Source organism: Podarcis erhardii, assembly GCF_964252035.2.
Source record: "Podarcis erhardii genome assembly, chromosome: 12".
In the NCBI taxonomy this organism is placed as follows: domain Eukaryota; kingdom Metazoa; phylum Chordata; class Lepidosauria; order Squamata; family Lacertidae; genus Podarcis; species Podarcis erhardii.
In genome coordinates, this window is record NC_138513.1 from 46,883,098 (window position 1) to 46,902,117 (window position 19,020).

Genomic DNA, 19,020 nt, shown 5'->3' on the forward strand with positions numbered 1-19,020 from the left:
GGCCTGGGAGAATGGGAATGATTTTGCATGGCCCCTAAATATATTTAATGAGGGTGCTAGACAAGCCTCCTTGGGAAGACCATTCCACAAGCAGGGGGCCACCACAGAAAAGGCCCTTTCTCATGTTGCCACCCTCTGGACTTCTTTGTGGAGGAGGAGGCACACAAAGAAGGCCCCCAGATTATGGTTGCAGGGTCTGGTTCAGTTCATCTGGGGAAAGGCTGTCCTGGAGGTATCTTGGTCCTGAGCCGTTTAAGGCGTTATAGGTCAAAACCAGCATTTAAACAGAGCCTGGAAAGTGCAGTTGGGGCACAATCAGTGTAATATGTTCAAACTGAGCAACCTGGTTGCTTCATTCAGCACCAGCTGAAGTTTCGAACCGTCTTCAGAAGCAGCTCCATGTATAAGAGTGGCTGGGGAAACCCAGCCAGATGGGCGGGGTACAAATAATAATTGTTGTTGTTGTTGTTGTTGTTGTAACGCGTTGCAGTAATCCAGCCTAGAGATTAATAGAGTACAGACCACAGAAATTGGGCAATCCCTAAGGGGCAGGTAGAGTCTGGGAATCCAAAGGGTATATAATTATAACTTGCTCTGTTTTTACTTTGTTCTGCTATCTGTATGGAAATTGGGAAAGTCGTGGAAGGGAAATTTTGGTCGACTTTAGGAAAAATGTTTAAGAATGAGTAATGATGTATAAGTATTGATGTTTAAGTTTGGATAAGTTAAAACTGGTTTTCAAAATGGTCTAAATTAAGTGAAAATAAGGTCTGCAAAAATAAATTGAGGAAATGGAAGAAGAGGAAAAGTAAAATAACAACATGTTAAAATAAATTATTAAGTTAAAGTTGAGAAATAAGTAATAAGGATTTCCTGAGTTAATAATTTAAATTGGAATACAAGAAGGGGAGGTGTGAGGAGGTCTGAGAAACAAGTTAAATGAAAATAAGTAACTGAAATTTTATGTGTTTTTAATTGTTTTTTAAGTTTTGTATTTTTGTATTTCTGTTATTTTTTGTCTATTTTTGTTTTTGTGTGGTTTTTGAAAATGCCAATAAATATTCATTAAAAAAAAAAAGAAGAAGTTGGGCAATCCCTGCCCAGATAGAAGCTACACTGGTAGCTCTAGCCATGCAGCACAAAAACAAAAAGAGGTGAGTCTTCTACTTTGGAAGCCGCGGGATTTGCGCCTTTGCCGCGCGCATTCCCAGCGCATGCCTTCGGGGTGATGCGCCCCAGTCACGCCGTGCGTAAAAATCGGGGAGGTGGCCCGAGGGGAGAGGATGAGGCGCTCCTTCCTGGCTTGGGGAACAAGTGGAAGGCAGAGGCTGGCTTCTCCCTCCCGCAGCTGGGCGTGAGGCGACTCTCCGCCCCCGAAGGTAGCAGCCCCAGCGGCTCCGGCTCCGCCTTGCCGAGAGGGCGGGCCGTGCGCCCGGTCCTTGGCCGCGGCGCTTTGCTGATCCCCGGCTCATAACCAGCCGGGCGCGCCGGCGGAGGGAGCAGCGCGCGGCTGGAGGATCGCAGCGGGGACCCCCATCTCGTAGGAGCCGGAGCGGAATAGGGCACTCCCGGGGGGAGTGGTGGGCCGAGCGGTACAAGCCCTCCGGAGGAGGACGGCGCTTCCCTTCCCAGCGCCCCATCTCTCCTCCTCCTTCCTGGCTTGGCCAAAAAGCAAGGCGGTGGGGAAATCGGCGGGCAGAGAGGAAGGAAAGGGAGCCGCACGTGAGGAGGGGACGCCGCGCAAGGCAAGGAAGCGCGCACGGCTTGCCGAGCCTCGGCTGCAGCCCGGCGCGATGCTCTGCTAAGCGCAGCTTCTTTTCTTGGCAAAGGGACGCCGGGATTGCGCGCCCCCTCCGCGCTGCAGCCGCCGATCCGGGGCAGAAACCGGAGCAAGAAGCGCGTTCTCCCAAATTTGCAGCCAATTTTGACCATCAGCTTTTGCGGCTGCCCTTCTCGGTTGCAGGCACGCACGCCTGCGCCTGTGTGTATTTGGAATATTTTTAACTTTGCCCTGCGCTTGGAGTGCCGTCCAGCAGCCCGCGAATATCCCAGCCGCTTGCCAAGTTTGATTTTGGAGCCCGGTGTTTACAGCCCGCCTCCGTCCCTCCCTCCCTCCCTCCCTCCCAGGAGGAATATTTTGTTGCCAGTTTCTTGAATGAGACGCTTAAGGTCCTCTGCCTCTGGTGTTGCCTGCCTGCTAAGGAGGGAATCCTGGACGGTGCAGAGTGCCACGCTACTGCTGTGCAGGCCAGCTGTCTCCTTAAGAGCCACCAAGCGCCTCCAGAGCGACCGTGGATTATTGCACCGCTGCTAAAGCAAGCCAGCCAGCATGGGGGGCAACCTTGGCTGCCACCGCTCCATCCCCAGAGACCCCTCGGACCTGTGCCACAGCCGCAAATTTAGCGCGGCGTGCAACTTCAGCAACATCCTCGTGAACCAGGAGAGGCTGAATATCAACACGGCCACCGAGGAGGAGCTCATGACTCTGCCCGGGGTCACCAGGACGGTTGCGCAGAGCATTGTGGAATACCGGGAGTATATTGGGGGCTTCAAGAAGGTGGAGGACTTGGCCCTGGTGAGCGGGGTTGGAGCTGCCAAGCTGGAGCAGGTGAAGTTTGAGATCTGCGTGAGCAGCAAAGGGAACTCGGCCCAGCACTCGCCCAGCTCCTTGCGGAAGGACCAGAACCTCGACCACCTTTCAGCTGCGAAGATCAATATCAACACGGCCACCCCTGCCCAGCTCATGAGCATCCGTGGCGTCACGGAAAAAATAGCCAATGGCATTGTCGAGTACCGCCGAGAGCACGGGCCCTTCAAGAACATTGAGGACATGGTCAAGATGGACTGCATCAACTCTTCGTTCTTGGACAAAATCCGGCACCAGATATTTGCCGAGCGCTCAAGGCCTCCTTCGACGAATACCAATGGCGGCCTCAACTTCATGGTCAAGCCTCACCCGAGCCCCACCTCGCTGAGCCTCCAGAGTGAGGACTTGGATTTCCCTCCTGGAGGACCCACGCAGATTATCTCCACGCGGCCCACCGTGGAGATGTTTGGTGGGGTGCGGGATGGGAAGCCTGTGCTGAGGCTGGCCACCTGGAATCTGCAGAGCTGCTCCGTCGAAAAAGCCAACAATCCTGGTGTGCGAGAGGTCGTGTGCATGACGCTGCTGGAGAACAGGTATGGGACCTCTTGTGCAGTACCTGCGGGGAGTTATCCTTCGCCTTTTTGTTTCATGCTTCCCTTGGCTTTGTGATGACCTCCTGGTTCAAGCCAGGAATGGGGGACCTTTTGGCCCTCGTGATGTTGCCAGACTGCAGCTCCCATCATTCCTGACAGTTAGCCATGCTGGCCTGGCCTGATGGGAGCTGGAGTCCAGCAATGTTGGGAGAGCCACAGGTTCCCCACCGCTGCTTTCAAACAAAATATGATGGGACAAACTGAACTCAACTGCTCCCTGTTTATCTGTAAGCCCATAGCTTATCCTGTTAACCTTTGCCTATAGGCCCAAAATAATGCCCATTGGATATATTCAGAGATGCTATGTATGCTTCATCCTGATGCCACAGCCTACCATTTGAACCTTTTTGGGTAACTAATGCTGTTGAGATATGTGGTATTTAGTTCGGAAACTGACTCATCTGGGCCAGTGTCCCATGAATGGCAACCGAGAACAGTATACATAAGTAGGAATATTTCCACGCTCCCCATTCTGTTACTTATCTCTTAGCAGATTTGTGCATTTAAGCCTGAATCTGCTGCAATTCCTTAACAATTTTTTAAAAGCAAAAGGTGGGTGGATGGAGCCAAAATCAGAGGGGGGCATAATTCTCATTCTCCTGTCCGCAATTTCCTCCTTGCTGTCTTGTCTCCTTGCTGTCTCTTTTCTGAAAGTGAGCTTGGTTGTGCGGCAAAAACACTTGAGGTGTGTAGGTTTTTTCTTCCCCTTCACCCGATTTCCCCCCTTTACTCTCATCTGGATCCCCTGCTGTCTGTTTTCTGTGTGGTTTGGGTAGATCCGGGATTAAACATGCAGATCTGCAGCCAGCTTCTCATGAAGTTTGAACCTGAGATTTTGGAGGAGGTCTTGGGCATATCTCATGGACTTGGGAGCCCCAAAATATGAGAGCTACCATGCAGAGGCCACTGAAAAGCATTTGCTCATGTAGGTGTTCACAAAGTGTGGATAACATCTTGCGTGCTGGCTCATCCATTTCACCTGTTAACATGCCAGCATTCTGCAGCCAGGTAGTGTCCACACTGATCTCAAATTGAATTTGTTTTCGTCGTTGTGTGTACAACACAGGTAAGTGCCCTCTCAGGACCTTTGCATGGAAACATTCGTGTTTAAAACAGTCTTAAGGCTAATGAATGAGGGAGGTGGGCCTCCGGAGAATGAGAATTTCCTGTCAAATTTAAATTGTCCTGGCAGTCTACTAGTCCATGTGTTTCAATCAAGGCAATCTCCAGGGCAAGGATTTGCTTGTCTGGTCAAGAGTTTTGAATGGTCATTAGGAACAAGAAGTGAGTACTTTATTGCTGCAACTTCTTGTGCTTAGCAGTTTCTTTAGAAAGAGGCACCGTGAGCAAGAATTTGTGTATATATGCGTTGCCATGGCAAGCATTGCTTGAAAACCGTGCTGTGTTCATCGGAGGTTCAGCGAGAAGTGACCTCATTATTTTGAAACTGAAGTAATGCTGCGTGTCAAACCCCATTTTCTCTTTCTGTTCTTTCGTGGAAAAATAGCCCCCCTCTCTCTTCAGAAAAGCTTGATTTGATAAAGTTGCCTTGGTTCCTAGATGGAGAAAGCACATATCAAAGACTTAAAGGGGTATTTTTCGTAGGAGTGATTTCAGACCTGTGATTTACTGTATTTTTTGCCAAAGAACTTTTTTCCATCCTGCACTGCAATCTGAACTTGAGTAACGGCCATTGTTCACATGTCCGCAGTGCAGAGATGAAACTCTGCATTTGGTATATACCATATTGCGGTACGTTTTGTTTTCCCACAAGCAGAAGCATGCTGGAGCGCTGAGAGGCTTCTGTGGGTTGGACCAAAAGGAAGGAATGAGCAATTCGTGTTTACAGTGGTGAAGCTTGTGCTGCAATCTTCCTCCCTTGCAACACAGGGCCGTGAGTGATCAAAAACATACACATAGCAGTCCTTGCCTGGATAACTTTCAGGGAAGCAGAGGAACACACCCCTTTTCAAAAGTTCCTGGTCTGGGTCGCAAGCAGGTTCGGACAGTCTCATGCACAGGATTCAGAAGTTTCAATTACATATCATCAACCAATAACAAAGGGATTTGCAGCTGCAAGAACATATTTTGTGATCTTCATGTTGCAATCAGGTGGCCCTGGGAGAGTGTCCCGGGGCCTATAATAGAAACATTATAGAAACATTAGATGCTACTTTAAAATGAGTTAGGCCATTGTTCCATATAGATCAGCATTGTCCACGTTAACTGTCAACAACTCTAGGATTTCAGATGGAAGTCCTGGCAAATTGTGTTTTGTTTTTTAAGCCACAAAACAGACAGAGGAGTGCAAGCACCTTTGACAGCCCTGCTGGGATTTGGATAAGCAGTTTCAACTGCTTGTGGGTTTTCTACACCTTAGGACAGCAGCCTAAATGGAGGGAAAGTTTAGACCAACTACCCTTGAATTTATGGTGCTCAAATAGCCTCATTGTCGGTTACAAATATGACTAGCCTTCTGCTGTTTGCCAGGTAGCAGAGTTCATACACTTTTTTTGGAAGTAGGTCCCACTGGGTTTAATGGAGTTGACTCCCAAGTAAATGTGCCTAGAACAGAAGTGTTGATCATGTTGCTCAACCGTCATGTTGTGCAGCCCTTCCCATACTGTACTGTGTCAAGTGAAAGGAAATTGCCCCACCCCATGAAAACCATCCAAATCTAGCATGTCAGGGAACAAGACAAGCCAGAACTGTTCTCCCTGACATGCTGGCTTTCTGTGAGCGGGGAAACATGACATGAGGGAAGCATCTGAAACATGCCCTTTCGCTTTTAGATGGAAGGGTCTGGGCACAACGGGGCACCTTGATCCATTTAATTAAGGACATCAACTTTCATGGGGGGAGAGAACCTGGCCTATAAGAAGTTTCAGCCTAGCCTCTGATCATTGTTACTGGCAGAGCCAGCCCACCTATGAGGCAAGGTGAAGCAAAATACCTCAGGCAGAAGGATCCACAGGGGCAGCAGATATTTATAATGTAGATATTTACTCCTCCCTTGTTCATTAGGTAGGTCTTCCCTCACCCCTTCTTTCCTGGCAAGGAGGGAGGTGCCATTTTGTGGATTACCTCAGATGCCAAAATGTCTTGGTTACTTGGGTTACAATTGTTCTTCACTCCGGTCTTGAGCGTTGAGAATCTCTTTACTCCCCCCCCCCCTTACTGGACCTGCTCCTTCGCCACCCACAACATCCTGATGTGCAGAAATTTCAGTAGGTGCAGCTTTTCTGGCCCTGAAGGAACACAAACACAAGGGATCTTTGATCCCCTCGGCCCAAACACACTTGCCTTTCCTGCAAACCCCAACGAAAGTGATGGTAATATTTAACCCACGGTTCTGCCTCGACGTCTCTCTTTATCGTTTTCTTGCAACAGCTGGCGCTTATTGCTAATGCATATTTGATACAGTTATTCTTAGGTTCAGGAAGCAAGATGCCCCTCAAGGCATTTGCTCTGTTTTACAATATGCTACCTTTAGATGAGTTTGCTTGAATCCTGCATCTCCCTGGGCTGGTTTGGTGCCTTGCTCCTGAGCAGGGAAAACAAAACATGCACCACCATTTACTCTCCTAGGGCTAAAAGGAATCATTCGCTTTTCTGAACAGCCCGCAGAAGGGTTTGGTGGTCTTCCCGTGATGCAGAGCAGCCTTCCCCAAGCCGGTGCCCTCCAAAGGCTTTGGACTGCAACTCCCATCAGCCAGCACAGCCGTTGCAATCCCAAACATCTGGAGGCGACCGGCTTGGCGAAGGCCGATAAATTGTTTAATCCTCTTACGCTCAATGTTCTCCGCCACATCAATTGTGTTAATCCTTCTCAAAAGCTTCTTCTATCCTATGAATGAATATGCCAGCTTCTCACAGACAGCACGGTCTTTTCCTCCCCTGTTTTTGGAAATGAATTATTTCCCTCTGTTTTAAATGGTGGGTTCCTAACTTTCCTCATCCTCCCTTTCATTTTTTGGTAGCTGCAGCATTTAACACTTAGTCCGTGGTGGGGTTATTGAGGCGGCAGTTGGCAAGGTTGTCACCTGTGCTATTGACCTCCAGTAAACCTTTGAATCTCTCTTCCTGAGCTTTCTGATTTTTCCGTTCAGAAGATGAGCGTGGCATTCGTCTTTGACTGTGAACAGCATCTTCTTTCTTCAAAAAAAGATTGTGGTGGATGTCTTTTGCATTTGTGGTTTGTTTGTTTGTTTGTTTGTTTGTTTGTTTGTTTGTTTGTTTGTTTGTTTTTTAAAAAGGAAAGCGCTTCAACCCTTCCCTTCTACCCCTACTTCTCTCATATTGGATTTGGAATGGAGACTGGCTTGTCGAAAAGTGATGGTGAGCCATTTGACTAGTGGCTCAGAAGCGTTCCCATAACTATGCGGTCGATTATTCTACAAGTGATATTCCTAAAGGCATATTTCAACACATATATAAAACTGCTTGGATGATTTTTGGCTTCCTCTAAAGAACAACAAGCACTGGCAGTTTTGTGCAAGGACCAAAAAGTCTTTGGCTACATACACACGCCTTACAGTTAAAGCACACAACTTCCCCCAAATAACCTTGGGAACTGTAGTTTTTAAAGGGGTGCTGGGAATTATAGCTCTGTAGTGGGAAGACTACAGGTCCCAAGGTTCTTTGGGGGAGATCACGTGCTTTATATGTATGGTGTGTATGCCGCCAGAGATTCAAGCCTGTTTATAAAACCACACACCCCAGTCCCGTGTTCCAAGCCATGACAACAAGGCAAATTTCAAACTGGTTTTAAAATGTGTATTGTAGGCATTGCCTTAAGCTGTGATAGGAAAAAGCTGCACCCTTTGTCCCTCCTTGGGGTTTAGTATTGACCCCCTCTCCCTTTTCAAAAAGGGCTCCCTCATTTGTGCAAATAAATGTATGTGTGGTTGGTAATGAGACTTTCGCTTTTTGCTTTTATTTTATTTTATTACTGGTGTTCCTTGTGTTGGGCATACAGTGGTACCTCGGGTTACAGACGCTTCAGGTGACAGACGCTTCAGGTTACAGACTCCGCTAACCCAGAAATAGTGCTTCAGGTTAAGAACTTTGCTTCAGGATGAGAACAGAAATCATTCTCCTGCGGCGCAGCAGCAGCAGGAGGCCCCATTAGCTAAAGTGGTGCTTCACGTTAAGAACAGTTTCAGGTTAAGTACAGACCTCTGGAACAAATTAAGTACGTAACCCGAGGTACCACTGTATTTCTAATGTGTGCTGTCTTCCCCTTGCTTATATCTTTTGGGCTTCAAAATGACACACCCAGTGGGTAGCATCTCATCGCGACACCAGATTGCAGTAGATTTCCTGGGGGAGATAAATGAACAAGTTGCTCCCTGCAAGGATTCCTGCCACAAAACGCACAGGGTGAGATCTAGGCAGGGCTGTGGGCAGCCTGAGATTAGGGAAAAAATGATGAAAACTAAAGAATAATTAAAACGCTGTTCCCAGAAAAGCTGAATTATGCAAAACTTTACGCTTTGTGAGTGGTAGTCATCTTACTCAGAAGGCCTGGGACTGCTAGTTTTATTTGAAGCTGAGAGGAAGCTGCGTACATAGTCTGCCCACACATCCCAAATTTCCCTTTGCAAATATCATGCCTAGAAACTTGTCTAGCCTCCAAGTCTTGGGCTAATGAACATTCTCAGCCAATCGAGAGCTGCTTTCAGAGCACCTCTTTTCTCCTGGCCCCGTATTGGAGTGATGTTCATGCATTAGGACCGATACCATTCTGCTGCTAATCCAACAATATATATGTTTGAAAGCACCAACAAAGACTGTGTGCTTCTGTTAGTTTATTTTTGTATGCTCAGCTCTTGGTGGCTTGGCAGAGTGGTAAGGTGTGTCTGTTTTGTTCCTTATCTCTTCCTTTATCTCCTTGTATATTTTCCTGTACCCATTCTAATAATACGCTGGAGTACATCCAAGACAAATTCTGCTGTAATAAAAGAGCAGGAAAAAGCACAGCCCTAATAACATGAGCACACACAGAAATCATTAGCTCCAAAAGCATGCAATAAAAAATAATAATACTCTTGTTTTAGCATTTTTCAAGTCTAAGCTCTGAAAATCTAAAATAATAATAATGTCATTATTTGTACCCCACACATCTGATTGGGTTGTCCCAGCCACTCTGGGAGGCTGACTGTGTTTAAACAACTTGAAGAGAGGAAATCTGAGGCCTGTATGCACTTAGAAGCTGCGTTGCAGGTGGGAACCCTGATAATCTGGAAACACAAACACTTAGAATAACCCTTCAGATTCCCCTGTGTCGAAACACAGAATCATGCTGTACTCGGAATACATTCTGCAAATGTAAGCTTGGAAGAGGAGAAGAACTGCCTGCAACCTTAGACTTGCTTTCCACAATCTTTAAGAATTCAGCTTGTCAAAGAATCCGAAAACTTTGGACAAGGAGTGTCAGAGGGCAAATAATTGTTGTTGTTTGTAGTGGCAAAGTAGTCATGGGAGCATAGGAGCCAACTCCTAGGGTCTGTGGGGGCTTTAGCCAACACAATAAAATATTTGAGGGGGCCAGGGCCCCCCAAGTTGATGGGCATTGCCATTCAAATGGTGTGTGTGCACCGTGTCATGTGATCGATTATGCTGGGCGGGGCTTACCTGGGGCCCCATAATATTTCGTTATAGTTGGCATCCCTGAATGGGAGACTGTGGGGGGGTGGATCTGTGCTGGGAAATATAAAACTTGGGTAACTAACCAGTGGAATATGCCTTGCAATTTAATAAAAGGTTCTCCACATTTCCAATTTTTTCTCTCACCCTTAGCACTAATGACTTGGTGTTTTAGCACAGAGTGTCTGAGATTCTTGGGATGCTGTATTGAAGAGGTCCATGCAGCTTGGAAAGCATAGAGTATGGCTTATTGTGACTGAGCAAGCAGAGAAGAGCCTGTAGCTTCTCTGTTCCTTCCTCTGGGCTTTTTTGCTCAGTGCAGGGCAACTTACGTCTTCGAAACTCAGGCTTGTGGTTAAGATCTCTCTGCTTTAACCATGAACTGGAACCAGGACAAACGATCCTAGGTTTGTCCCTCTACCCTGTGCAAAAAGGACCAGGGAGGAGGAATGCTGCTGCCATCTCCTCTGGAGCCAGCAGGGTTTGCCCTGTCGTGGTGGGAAAAGGCAGCCAGTTCCGTGCCAGATGCCGGCACCTAAGCTTGCATAGCAGAGCTTCTGTTCAACGTACTCTTGGGGCAAGGGCTGTGGCTCAGTGGTAGTGAAATATACTCGGAGTCGAGTGTGGATTTCATGCTCTTTATTCAGCTCATATTAGTGAGAAGGAATGGAAGTTCCCCCGAAATGTCTGCTTTATATACATTATTTACACAATGGGCCCCATGTGATTGGCAAATTCCGGGATTCTCCTGTAGGCCAATCAGGTTGCGGATTCACTTCCACCTGGAGTTGGAGTGGGTGGCTCCTGTGGACCAATCAGACTGCTGCATTCTGGATCCTATTGTTCTAGGACCAGTCAGACTGCTGCATTCTGAATCCTATTGTTCTAGGACCAATCAGACTGCTGCTTTCTGAATCCTATTGTTCTAGGACCAGTCAGACTGCTGCATTCTGAATCCTATTGTTCTAGGACCAATCAGACTGCTGCTTTCTGAATCCTATTGTTCTAGGACCAATCAGCTGCAATCTGGATCCAATTCAACTCAGTACATAACAGGTAGAATACCTGCTTGGCATGCAGAAGGCTCAACCCTTAACATCTTCCAGGAGGACTGGGAATGACCCCTGTGTCTCAAAACTCTGGAAGGCCACTACTAGTCAGGGTGTAAACAACGCAGATGGATCAGTGGTCTGACTTAATTGTAAGGCAACTTCCCATGTTCTTGTGGATTATTCAGGATACAGCACTAAACACCGTGATCTGGCACTAACTTTGGTTGAGCTCAGTTACATAAGAGTAGACATGAGCAGGATTGTGCTTCATGTGTTGTAGAAACTGGCGTTGTCAATCAGCATTACAGGGTTGCTTTCCCTTTTCCTAAGGCTTGTGGTTTGCTTTGCAAAAATTCAAGCATTTCTTTCTCCCCCCTTTCTCTTCTGCATTGCAGTCTTGGCATCTCCTGTTCATTGGGAGACTTTAAGAACAAAGCATCTTGTTGTCAAGCTGGTCTTGCTTTCTGCTAGGCTACTTCTCTGTGTTTAGAGGAATAATCTCTTTAGGAACACGGACGACAGGGGGAATTTAGCTCAGACATTGTGCTATGGGGAAATGCTTTGCAACATCAACCTGTTCCAGAGAATAGTCGTCTGACTCAGAACTAGCATGTCTTTAACAAAGGCTGCATGCATACGAACACATCTGTAGCACAAAAAGGAAAGAACGTCAAGGAGATAATGGCTTTTCGTCCCTTATTTTGTTCTGAGTCCTGGGAAGGAGCTCTGGTCCTGAGAGGAAAGGATGAAAAATCAACAAAATAAAGCAAACCAGTTTGAAGTGAGTTAACCAGTTTCAAAACGCTCCTTGTCGTTCTGAACCCATCAGAAGATCGGGTTGGGCACGGTCCACTGTGGGAACGGTCTGGCTTCTCAATGCCAGGGGTTTGGCTGCTGATAACTGACTATGGCTACACTGAAAGGAGCAGAAGATGCTCAGAAGCACACATTGCGTCCTCTAAGGCAGGGGTCAGCAACCTAAGGCCCATGGGCCACAAGCGCCCCATGGGGGTCGTTTAACCAGCCCACGAGCTGCCCCCAAACCGAGCCGCCCACTTGGCGATTCCCACGCACTGTGCTAAACCGGCACAGTGCAAGGACTCACTTCCGCAGCACCGGAAATCGTGTCTGCGCATGCGCTGATGCCGAAAATCACGTCTGTGCAGAAGCCGACGCCGGAAATCACAGGCGCACACACAGTCTGCTCCACGGAGGGATGAACTGGCCCAGGCGAGGTAAACCTTGCCGCCCCCTGCTCTAAGGCAGTGGTGTCTGTGGCTGGCAAATGGACAGCTCTTTTTCAAGACATGTGCAGTCCACATTAAACCAGTTGTCCGCAAAGTGCCTTTTTGCAGGTTGACAAAGGCACAACAGGAGGGACGCGGGTGGCGCTGTGGGTAAAACCTCAGTGCCTAGGACTTGCCGATCGTATGGTTGGCGGTTCAAATCCCCGCGGCGGGGTGAGCTCCCGTTGTTCGGTCCCAGCTCCTGCCCACCTAGCAGTTCGAAAGCACTCTCAAGTGCAAGTAGATCAATAGGGACCGCTTTATAGCGGGAAGGTAAACGGCGTTTCCATGTGCTGCGCTGGTGCTGGCTCATCAGCTGCAGCTTTGTCACACTGACCCGGAAGTGTCTTCGGACGGCGCCGGCTCATGGCCTCTAGAGCGAGATGAGCACGCAGCCCTTGAGTCAGACATGACTGGCCCATACGGGCAGGGGTACCTTTACCTTTTAAAGGCACAACAATCCACAGAGAATCTTCCATCGGCGGGAGAACCGCTGGTGCAAGGCTCGAAAGCATCATTTGTCACAGTTGAAGATGAAGACTGGGCTCAAAACGTAACCTTTTTTCTGTGAAGGATTTGAAGGAAGAGAGAGATGCTGCTGCCCTGGTGGCTTGGGAGGGAGAAATGACGAGAGAGAATGGGTGGAAACACTGACAAGAGCGGGACGCTTTGGTGTGGCAGGCCTGGAACACCTGGAAACAAGAGCAGAAGAGAAGACGTAACGATACAGAGCACTTTAGAAGTAAGGAATAGTCCCAAAGTGCAGGTTGTATCATCTAAACTTCAGTTGTTACACAGATCTGATTTCCCCCTGCTCTTTACTCACTTTTCTCTGTTCTGCAATGGGTAGTCACAGCACGCTTGCAGAACACCATGTAAGGATGTGAGGACAGCTTGAGGAGACTTTTAACAGAATGACCGTTGCTGGAAATGAAACACAGTTGTAGAGAAAAATAGATTTCTCACGCTTCGTGTTTCCCTAATGACTGTTTCTGTAAAATACAGTGTTTATTTTGCCTTAAAGCAGTCTGCCCTTTTGCAAGTATTCCGATTACTGTAAGAAGATTGCACATAGAGGTTTCTTAAAAATACTCTCTCTCCCTGCCCTTGGTTCTCCTTCTGACCTCTTCCTGTTTGATCTTAATAAAGCATTTAATTTGTGGTTCTCCTTCACTTGTATGAAGTGCAACTCCTCATGTGTTGTTTCATATGGCGGCACAATTTTTTAATTTTTTTTAAAAGAAACTGGGTAATTCTATTTGTAAGGTCACATAGATGAAGGATCTTCCTTTTCTCTTGGGCTCTGCTCTTCTCCTTCAAGATGCAGGACGTATTCTTTGTTGCCTTGAGGATAGAATTACCTGCTCTCTTAAGATCCAATGACTTTAGTGAAGGCAAACATCTCTGAATAGTTCCTTTGTAAAAGGAGAAGCTTGTAGGAAGCACCCTGTTCTCTGTTTACTATTAACAGGACTTAGGCATTCAAGTGTTCATTGTATCGCAGCCTGACAGCAGAATTGAGTGCAAGGTTTCTTCAGAGGTCTGTCCCAACTGAGGCTCCCTCCCAGGAACGGGTACCTAGGATTGCAGTTTACAGTGTAAAGTCAGTGCAGAAGTCAGTTCCATGGGGCCTTATTCACAGATCAATGTGAATAGGATTGCAGCCTTATACACTTTTTTTAAGAGAGCAAGAAGAATCCTGCTGGATCAGGCCTAAGTTTCCGGCCCTCATAGGAGCTAGCCAGATGCCCTCAAGCAAAACCAGAGAATAGCAGCGCTGAGTTGTTATCGATAGTATTTCTTAGCACAGGGGTCAGCAAACTTTTTCAGCAGGGGGCCGGTCCACTGTCCCTCAGACCTTGTGGGGGGCCGGACTATACTTTGAAGGGATAACGCAGAGATGCATTTTAAATCAAAGCACACATTCTACTCATGTAAAAACTCGCTGATTCCCAGACCGTCCATGGGCCAGATTTAGAAGGCGATTGGGCCGGATCCAGCCCCTGGGCCTTAGTTTGCCTACTCACAGTGGCGTAGCATGGGGGTGCAGGGGGGGCCGGCCGCACCGGGCACAACATCTGGGGGTTAGGGTTAGGGGGCGCAAATCCACGGGTTAGGGGGCGCAAATTACTTGCCTTGCCCCGGGTGCTGACAACCCACACTACGCCACTGCCTACCCATGATTTACTGGGAAGAAACTCCAATGAAAATCCCCATTACATATTTTACATGGCTGCTTATCTGTATATATTTTAAATTATATATATATGGGTGTTTTATGGTGGCCTATATTTGTAATGGTGGTGCTGTGGTCTAAACCACTGAGCCTAGGACTTGCCGATCAGAAGGTCAGCGGTTCGAATCCCCGCGATGGGGTAAGCTCCTGTTGTTCAGTCCCAGCTCCTGCCAACCTAGCAGTTTGAAAGCACGTCAAAGTGCAAGTAGATAAATAGGTACCACTCCGGCAGGAAGGTAAATGGTGTTTCCGTGCGCTGCTCTGGTTTCGCCAGAAGCGGCTCAGTCATGCTGGCCACATGACCCGGAGGCTGTACGCCGGCTCCCTCGGCCAATAAAGCGAGATGAGCACCGCAACCCCAGAGTCGTTTGTGACTGGACTTAACGGTCAGCGGTCCTTTACCTTTACTTATACAGTGGAACTTCGGGTTACAGCGGGGATCCGTTCCGGAGGCCCCGCCGCAACCCGAAAATGACACACAACAAAGCGTCATGTCTGCACATGCGCGAAGCGCAGTTTAGCTCTTCTGTGCATGCGCGAATGGCAAACCCAGAAATAACCCATTCCAGTACTTCCGGGTTTGCTGCTAACATTCACCCAAGCAGACGCAAGTGGACGCGGACGCAGAACGAGGTTTGACTGTATTTGTAATGCCTAATACAGTGGTACCTCAGGTTACATACGCTTCAGGTTACAGACTCCACTAACCCAGAAATAGTACCTCAGGTTAAGAACTTTGCTTCAGGATGAGAACAGAAATCGTGCTCCGGCGGCGCAGCGGCAGCAGGAGGCCCCATTAGCTAAAGTGGTGCTTCAGGTTAAGAACAATTTCAGGTTAAGAAAGGACCTCCGGAACGAATTAAGTACTTAACCTGAGGTACCACTGTAAAGGTTTGGCAAAGTAAGTAGCCGCCCTCGCAGCATTTACGATTCTCAGCTTCCAGAATACAGAGGCACAGTGCCTCCAACACTGTGCGGTAGAGCCTAGCTGCTGTGCCTTAGCTTGATAGCCTTCGTCTCCATGAATTTGTCTCCTTTAAAAGTTGGCAGCCTTTGCTATATCTAATTAGAGGGAGTTCCATCCTTTACCTATGTGCTGTGTGAGTGAGTCCTTTTCTTTTGCCTGTCCCGAATCTTCCAATGTCCATGTGTTGAGATTCCTGTGTTGCAGGGGATTGGACTAGAAGGCCTTTGGGGTCCCTTCCAGCTCTACAATTCTATGATCCTGTGATTCATTTGATGGTCTTGATTCTAATGTTGTGAAAGGGAGAATGTACCATATCCACCCTCTCCACACTATGCATATTTTATCCACCTCCAGCATTCTCCCTTTTTTTCTGCGCTAAAAAATCTCAAATGCAGTAACCTTCCCTCATACAGGAGTTGTTCCAGCTGCTTGGTCCTGTTGGTTGCCCTTTTCTGACCCTTTTCTAGCTTTTCAGTATCTCTTTTGAGGCGAGGCGACCAAAACGGTACAGTATTCCAAGTGCTGTCTGAGTCTCCCCATTTGCATAATGGCATTATGATATCGGCAGCTTTCTTTTCATTAAAGATCACGTTTAGTTTTACTGAGTGCAATTGATAAATAAAGTAAATGTATAAAATAAAATAAAAAAGTGTTTCCCTATTGCAGAATAATTCCAAGGCATCTCATCTGTTGATTCTTGAAAAGAGTTAAATGGATTGCTTGTGAACTGCCGCTGGCTAAAAATGATGATTTTGCTACAAAATGGTGTTCCAGGTGCTTCTGTGAGCTGCACTTTATATGTAAATGGAATTGGAAGCTTATAATGATTCACTCGTTGAAGAAGAAAAAACGAGTCTATTAAATCTGCAGCTGAGTAGATTGCTCTGAAATATTGTTGTAGTAAGGCTTCTTTCTCCCTTTTCATCACATGCCTGTGATTGCCAAATACACACTCGGTTTTGCGCTCTCCTCTCGCCTGGTTGGGTCTGTTCCAGGATTTCCCACAGTCATTCCTGGTCATTGACCTCGCCAGGGCTGGCTTAGTGTGCTCATTCTGAACTTGAAGAGGCTTGTCATCATACATGCAGCAATTGCTGATGTGGAAAAACTTCTATATCACGGGACTTTTTTTTTTTTTTTTACAGGAACAAACCCATCCCTGTTGTGATGGTGACTACTGTTCCTTTGCAACAGAGAAATCTGCCCCATCTTTAATGTGAAATAATTGTTGCATTAGACAGAAGCTATTGTTCCCTTCTGATCAAGGGAAGTAACAGTGCCACTCTATTCTGCCTTGTTCAGACCACACCTGGAATCCCGTGCCCAGTTCTGGGCGCCACAATTTAAGAAGGTTGTTGACAACCTGGTATGTGTGCAGAGGACGCCAACCAAGATGATCAAGGGTCTGGAAACCAGGTCCTTGTGAGGAATGATTGAGGGAGTTGGGTACGTTTAGCCTGGTAAAGAAGTGGCTGAGGGGAGATAGGATTGTTGTTGTTTAGTCATGTCCGACTCTTCGTGACACCACGGACCAGAGCACGCCAGGCACTCCTGTCTTCTACTGCCTCCCGCAGTTTGGTAAAACTCATGTTTGTAGCTTCGAGAACACTGTCCAGCCATCTTGTCCTCTGTCATCCCCTTCTCCTTGTGTCCTCCATCTTTCCCAGCATCAGGGTCTTTTCCAGGGAGTCTTCTCTTCTCATGAGGTGGCCAAAGTACTGGAGCTTGGGCTTCAGGATCTGTCCTTCCAGGGAGCACTCAGGGCTGATTTCCTAAAGAATGGATACGTTTGATCTTCTTGCAGTCCATGGGACTCTCAAGAGTCTCCTCCAGCACCATAATTCAAAAGCATCAATTCTTCGGCGATCAGCCTTCTTTATGGAGATAGGATAGTCATCTTCAAATATCTAAAGAGCTGTCACATGCAACACGGAGCAAGCTTGTTTTCTCCTGCTCTGGAGAGCAGGATTTGAAACAATGGCTTCAAGTTACAAGAAAGGAGATTTTGACTAAGCATCAGGAGGAACCTTCTGTTTGACAGGGGAACAGTCTCCCTCAGGTGTTTCGGGACTCACCCTCATTGGAGGTTTTTATGCAGAGGTTGGATGGCCTCTGTCATGTGTGCTTTAGTTTAGGGTTACCAGACGTCCCCGGTTCCTGGGGACAGTCCCTGGATTTGCAAATCTGCCCCCGGACAAATTCCGTCCCCGAAATGTTCCCAGATTTGTAAATCTGTCACCAGTAAACATGGCAGCGGCAGCTTCAGCAGCCCAGAGCCAGCCTGGTAGCACAGTTGGCTCTGGCTGGCTTCAGAAGCTGCTCACTGCCGCTGCCACTGCCACTGCCGAAGGTGACAGATTGGGGGAGGCTTGGGAGTTGCGGGCGGGCGGCCGTTGCCCGGGAGGGGCGCAAGGCATGTGGTTTCTCGGACGGGCAAGATGCAAAGCCCTTCTTTGCGCCCTGTGAAAAATAAATGTGCAGAGTTTTTTTTAAAAAAAGGGCAACGGCCGGCTGCCCGCAACTCCCGAGCCTCCCCCAATCTGTCAGAACAAAGGGGGAAGGGGGCAGGAGTTTGGGGGGTGCTCTGGAGTCATGGGCAGGTGGCACACAGTTGTCCAGTTTTTAAAAACTCTGCATATTTATGTTTCACAGGGCGCAAAGAAGGGCTTTGCACCTTTATACAATATGCATGTGTGCTTGGGCCCAAGGTCTTTTGCCTCACCATTCCCACTACTGACTCCCTGTTGCTACTCAGCTTCAAAAAAAAGGGGGGGTTCCCGGATTCATTGGAAAAACTCTGGTAACCATACTTTAGTTGAAATTCTCGCATTGCAGGGGGTTGGACTAGATGACCCCTGGGGGACCCTTCCAACACTATGATAATCTGTTTTGAACATTGGAAGAGCCTGTTCAGCTTCAATACTGTACTTTAAAAAATATTTTAGCCTCTTATGCTGAAACCCAAACATCTCACTGCTGTAATTTATCAGTAGTGACTATAACCACAAGCTGGAAAAAATGATCAACCCTTGGCAAGGCAACTGCATGAATTCTAAACAGGGAAGCGGCAGCAGTTGCATTCCACCTGGGCAGTTGTGGTGTCATCAGCCTGTAATGCAGGTGTGAAAATGTATGCTGGCTACATGCAGCAGGAGGATGCATTGAGAGATGACGAAGCATTATTTTCATAAGCAGCCTGTGGGTTGCTATGGAATAGACCTGCCAACCTTAGCAGTGAAAAGTAATGTTTAACATACTTAAGGTCTTGCGGTTCAAATGAGTGCAAGGCACCTAACCTGTTTCTCCAGATTCATCGACATGCCATTGCTATGATGAAGCCAGTCTAGCATGCTGTTGTCAACAACGATGTATTTTCCCTCTTTTTCTGCCCCACCCTTGTTGCTTGACTCTATTCTCTTATTTTCTGGTTCCAGGGCTGGCATCAACACATGGTGTACTTGGGCAGTGGTCAGGAGCCCAGCGGCCTTGCACGACCCACCGTCAGTGCCTGCCTTGGGGCCTCTGAAATTGCTCTGCCCAGCCACCAAAATTCTTTCTGGACTCAGCTGTTCCGGCAGCTGAAAGAGGAGT

At 47.6% G+C, this 19,020-nt stretch overlaps 1 protein-coding gene across 1 annotated transcript in view; it reads left to right on the forward strand.

Annotated features, from left to right (window-relative positions):
• Positions 1-1,424: 1,424 nt before the first annotated feature.
• Positions 1,425-19,020, forward strand: part of EEPD1 (endonuclease/exonuclease/phosphatase family domain containing 1) — a 62,581-nt gene continuing 44,985 nt past the window's right edge. The window contains exon 1 of the mRNA XM_081834807.1: positions 1,425-3,180. Coding sequence (XP_081690933.1) covers positions 2,330-3,180 — 851 coding nt within the window. The 5' untranslated portion in view covers positions 1,425-2,329. The remainder of the gene's footprint in view (positions 3,181-19,020) is intronic.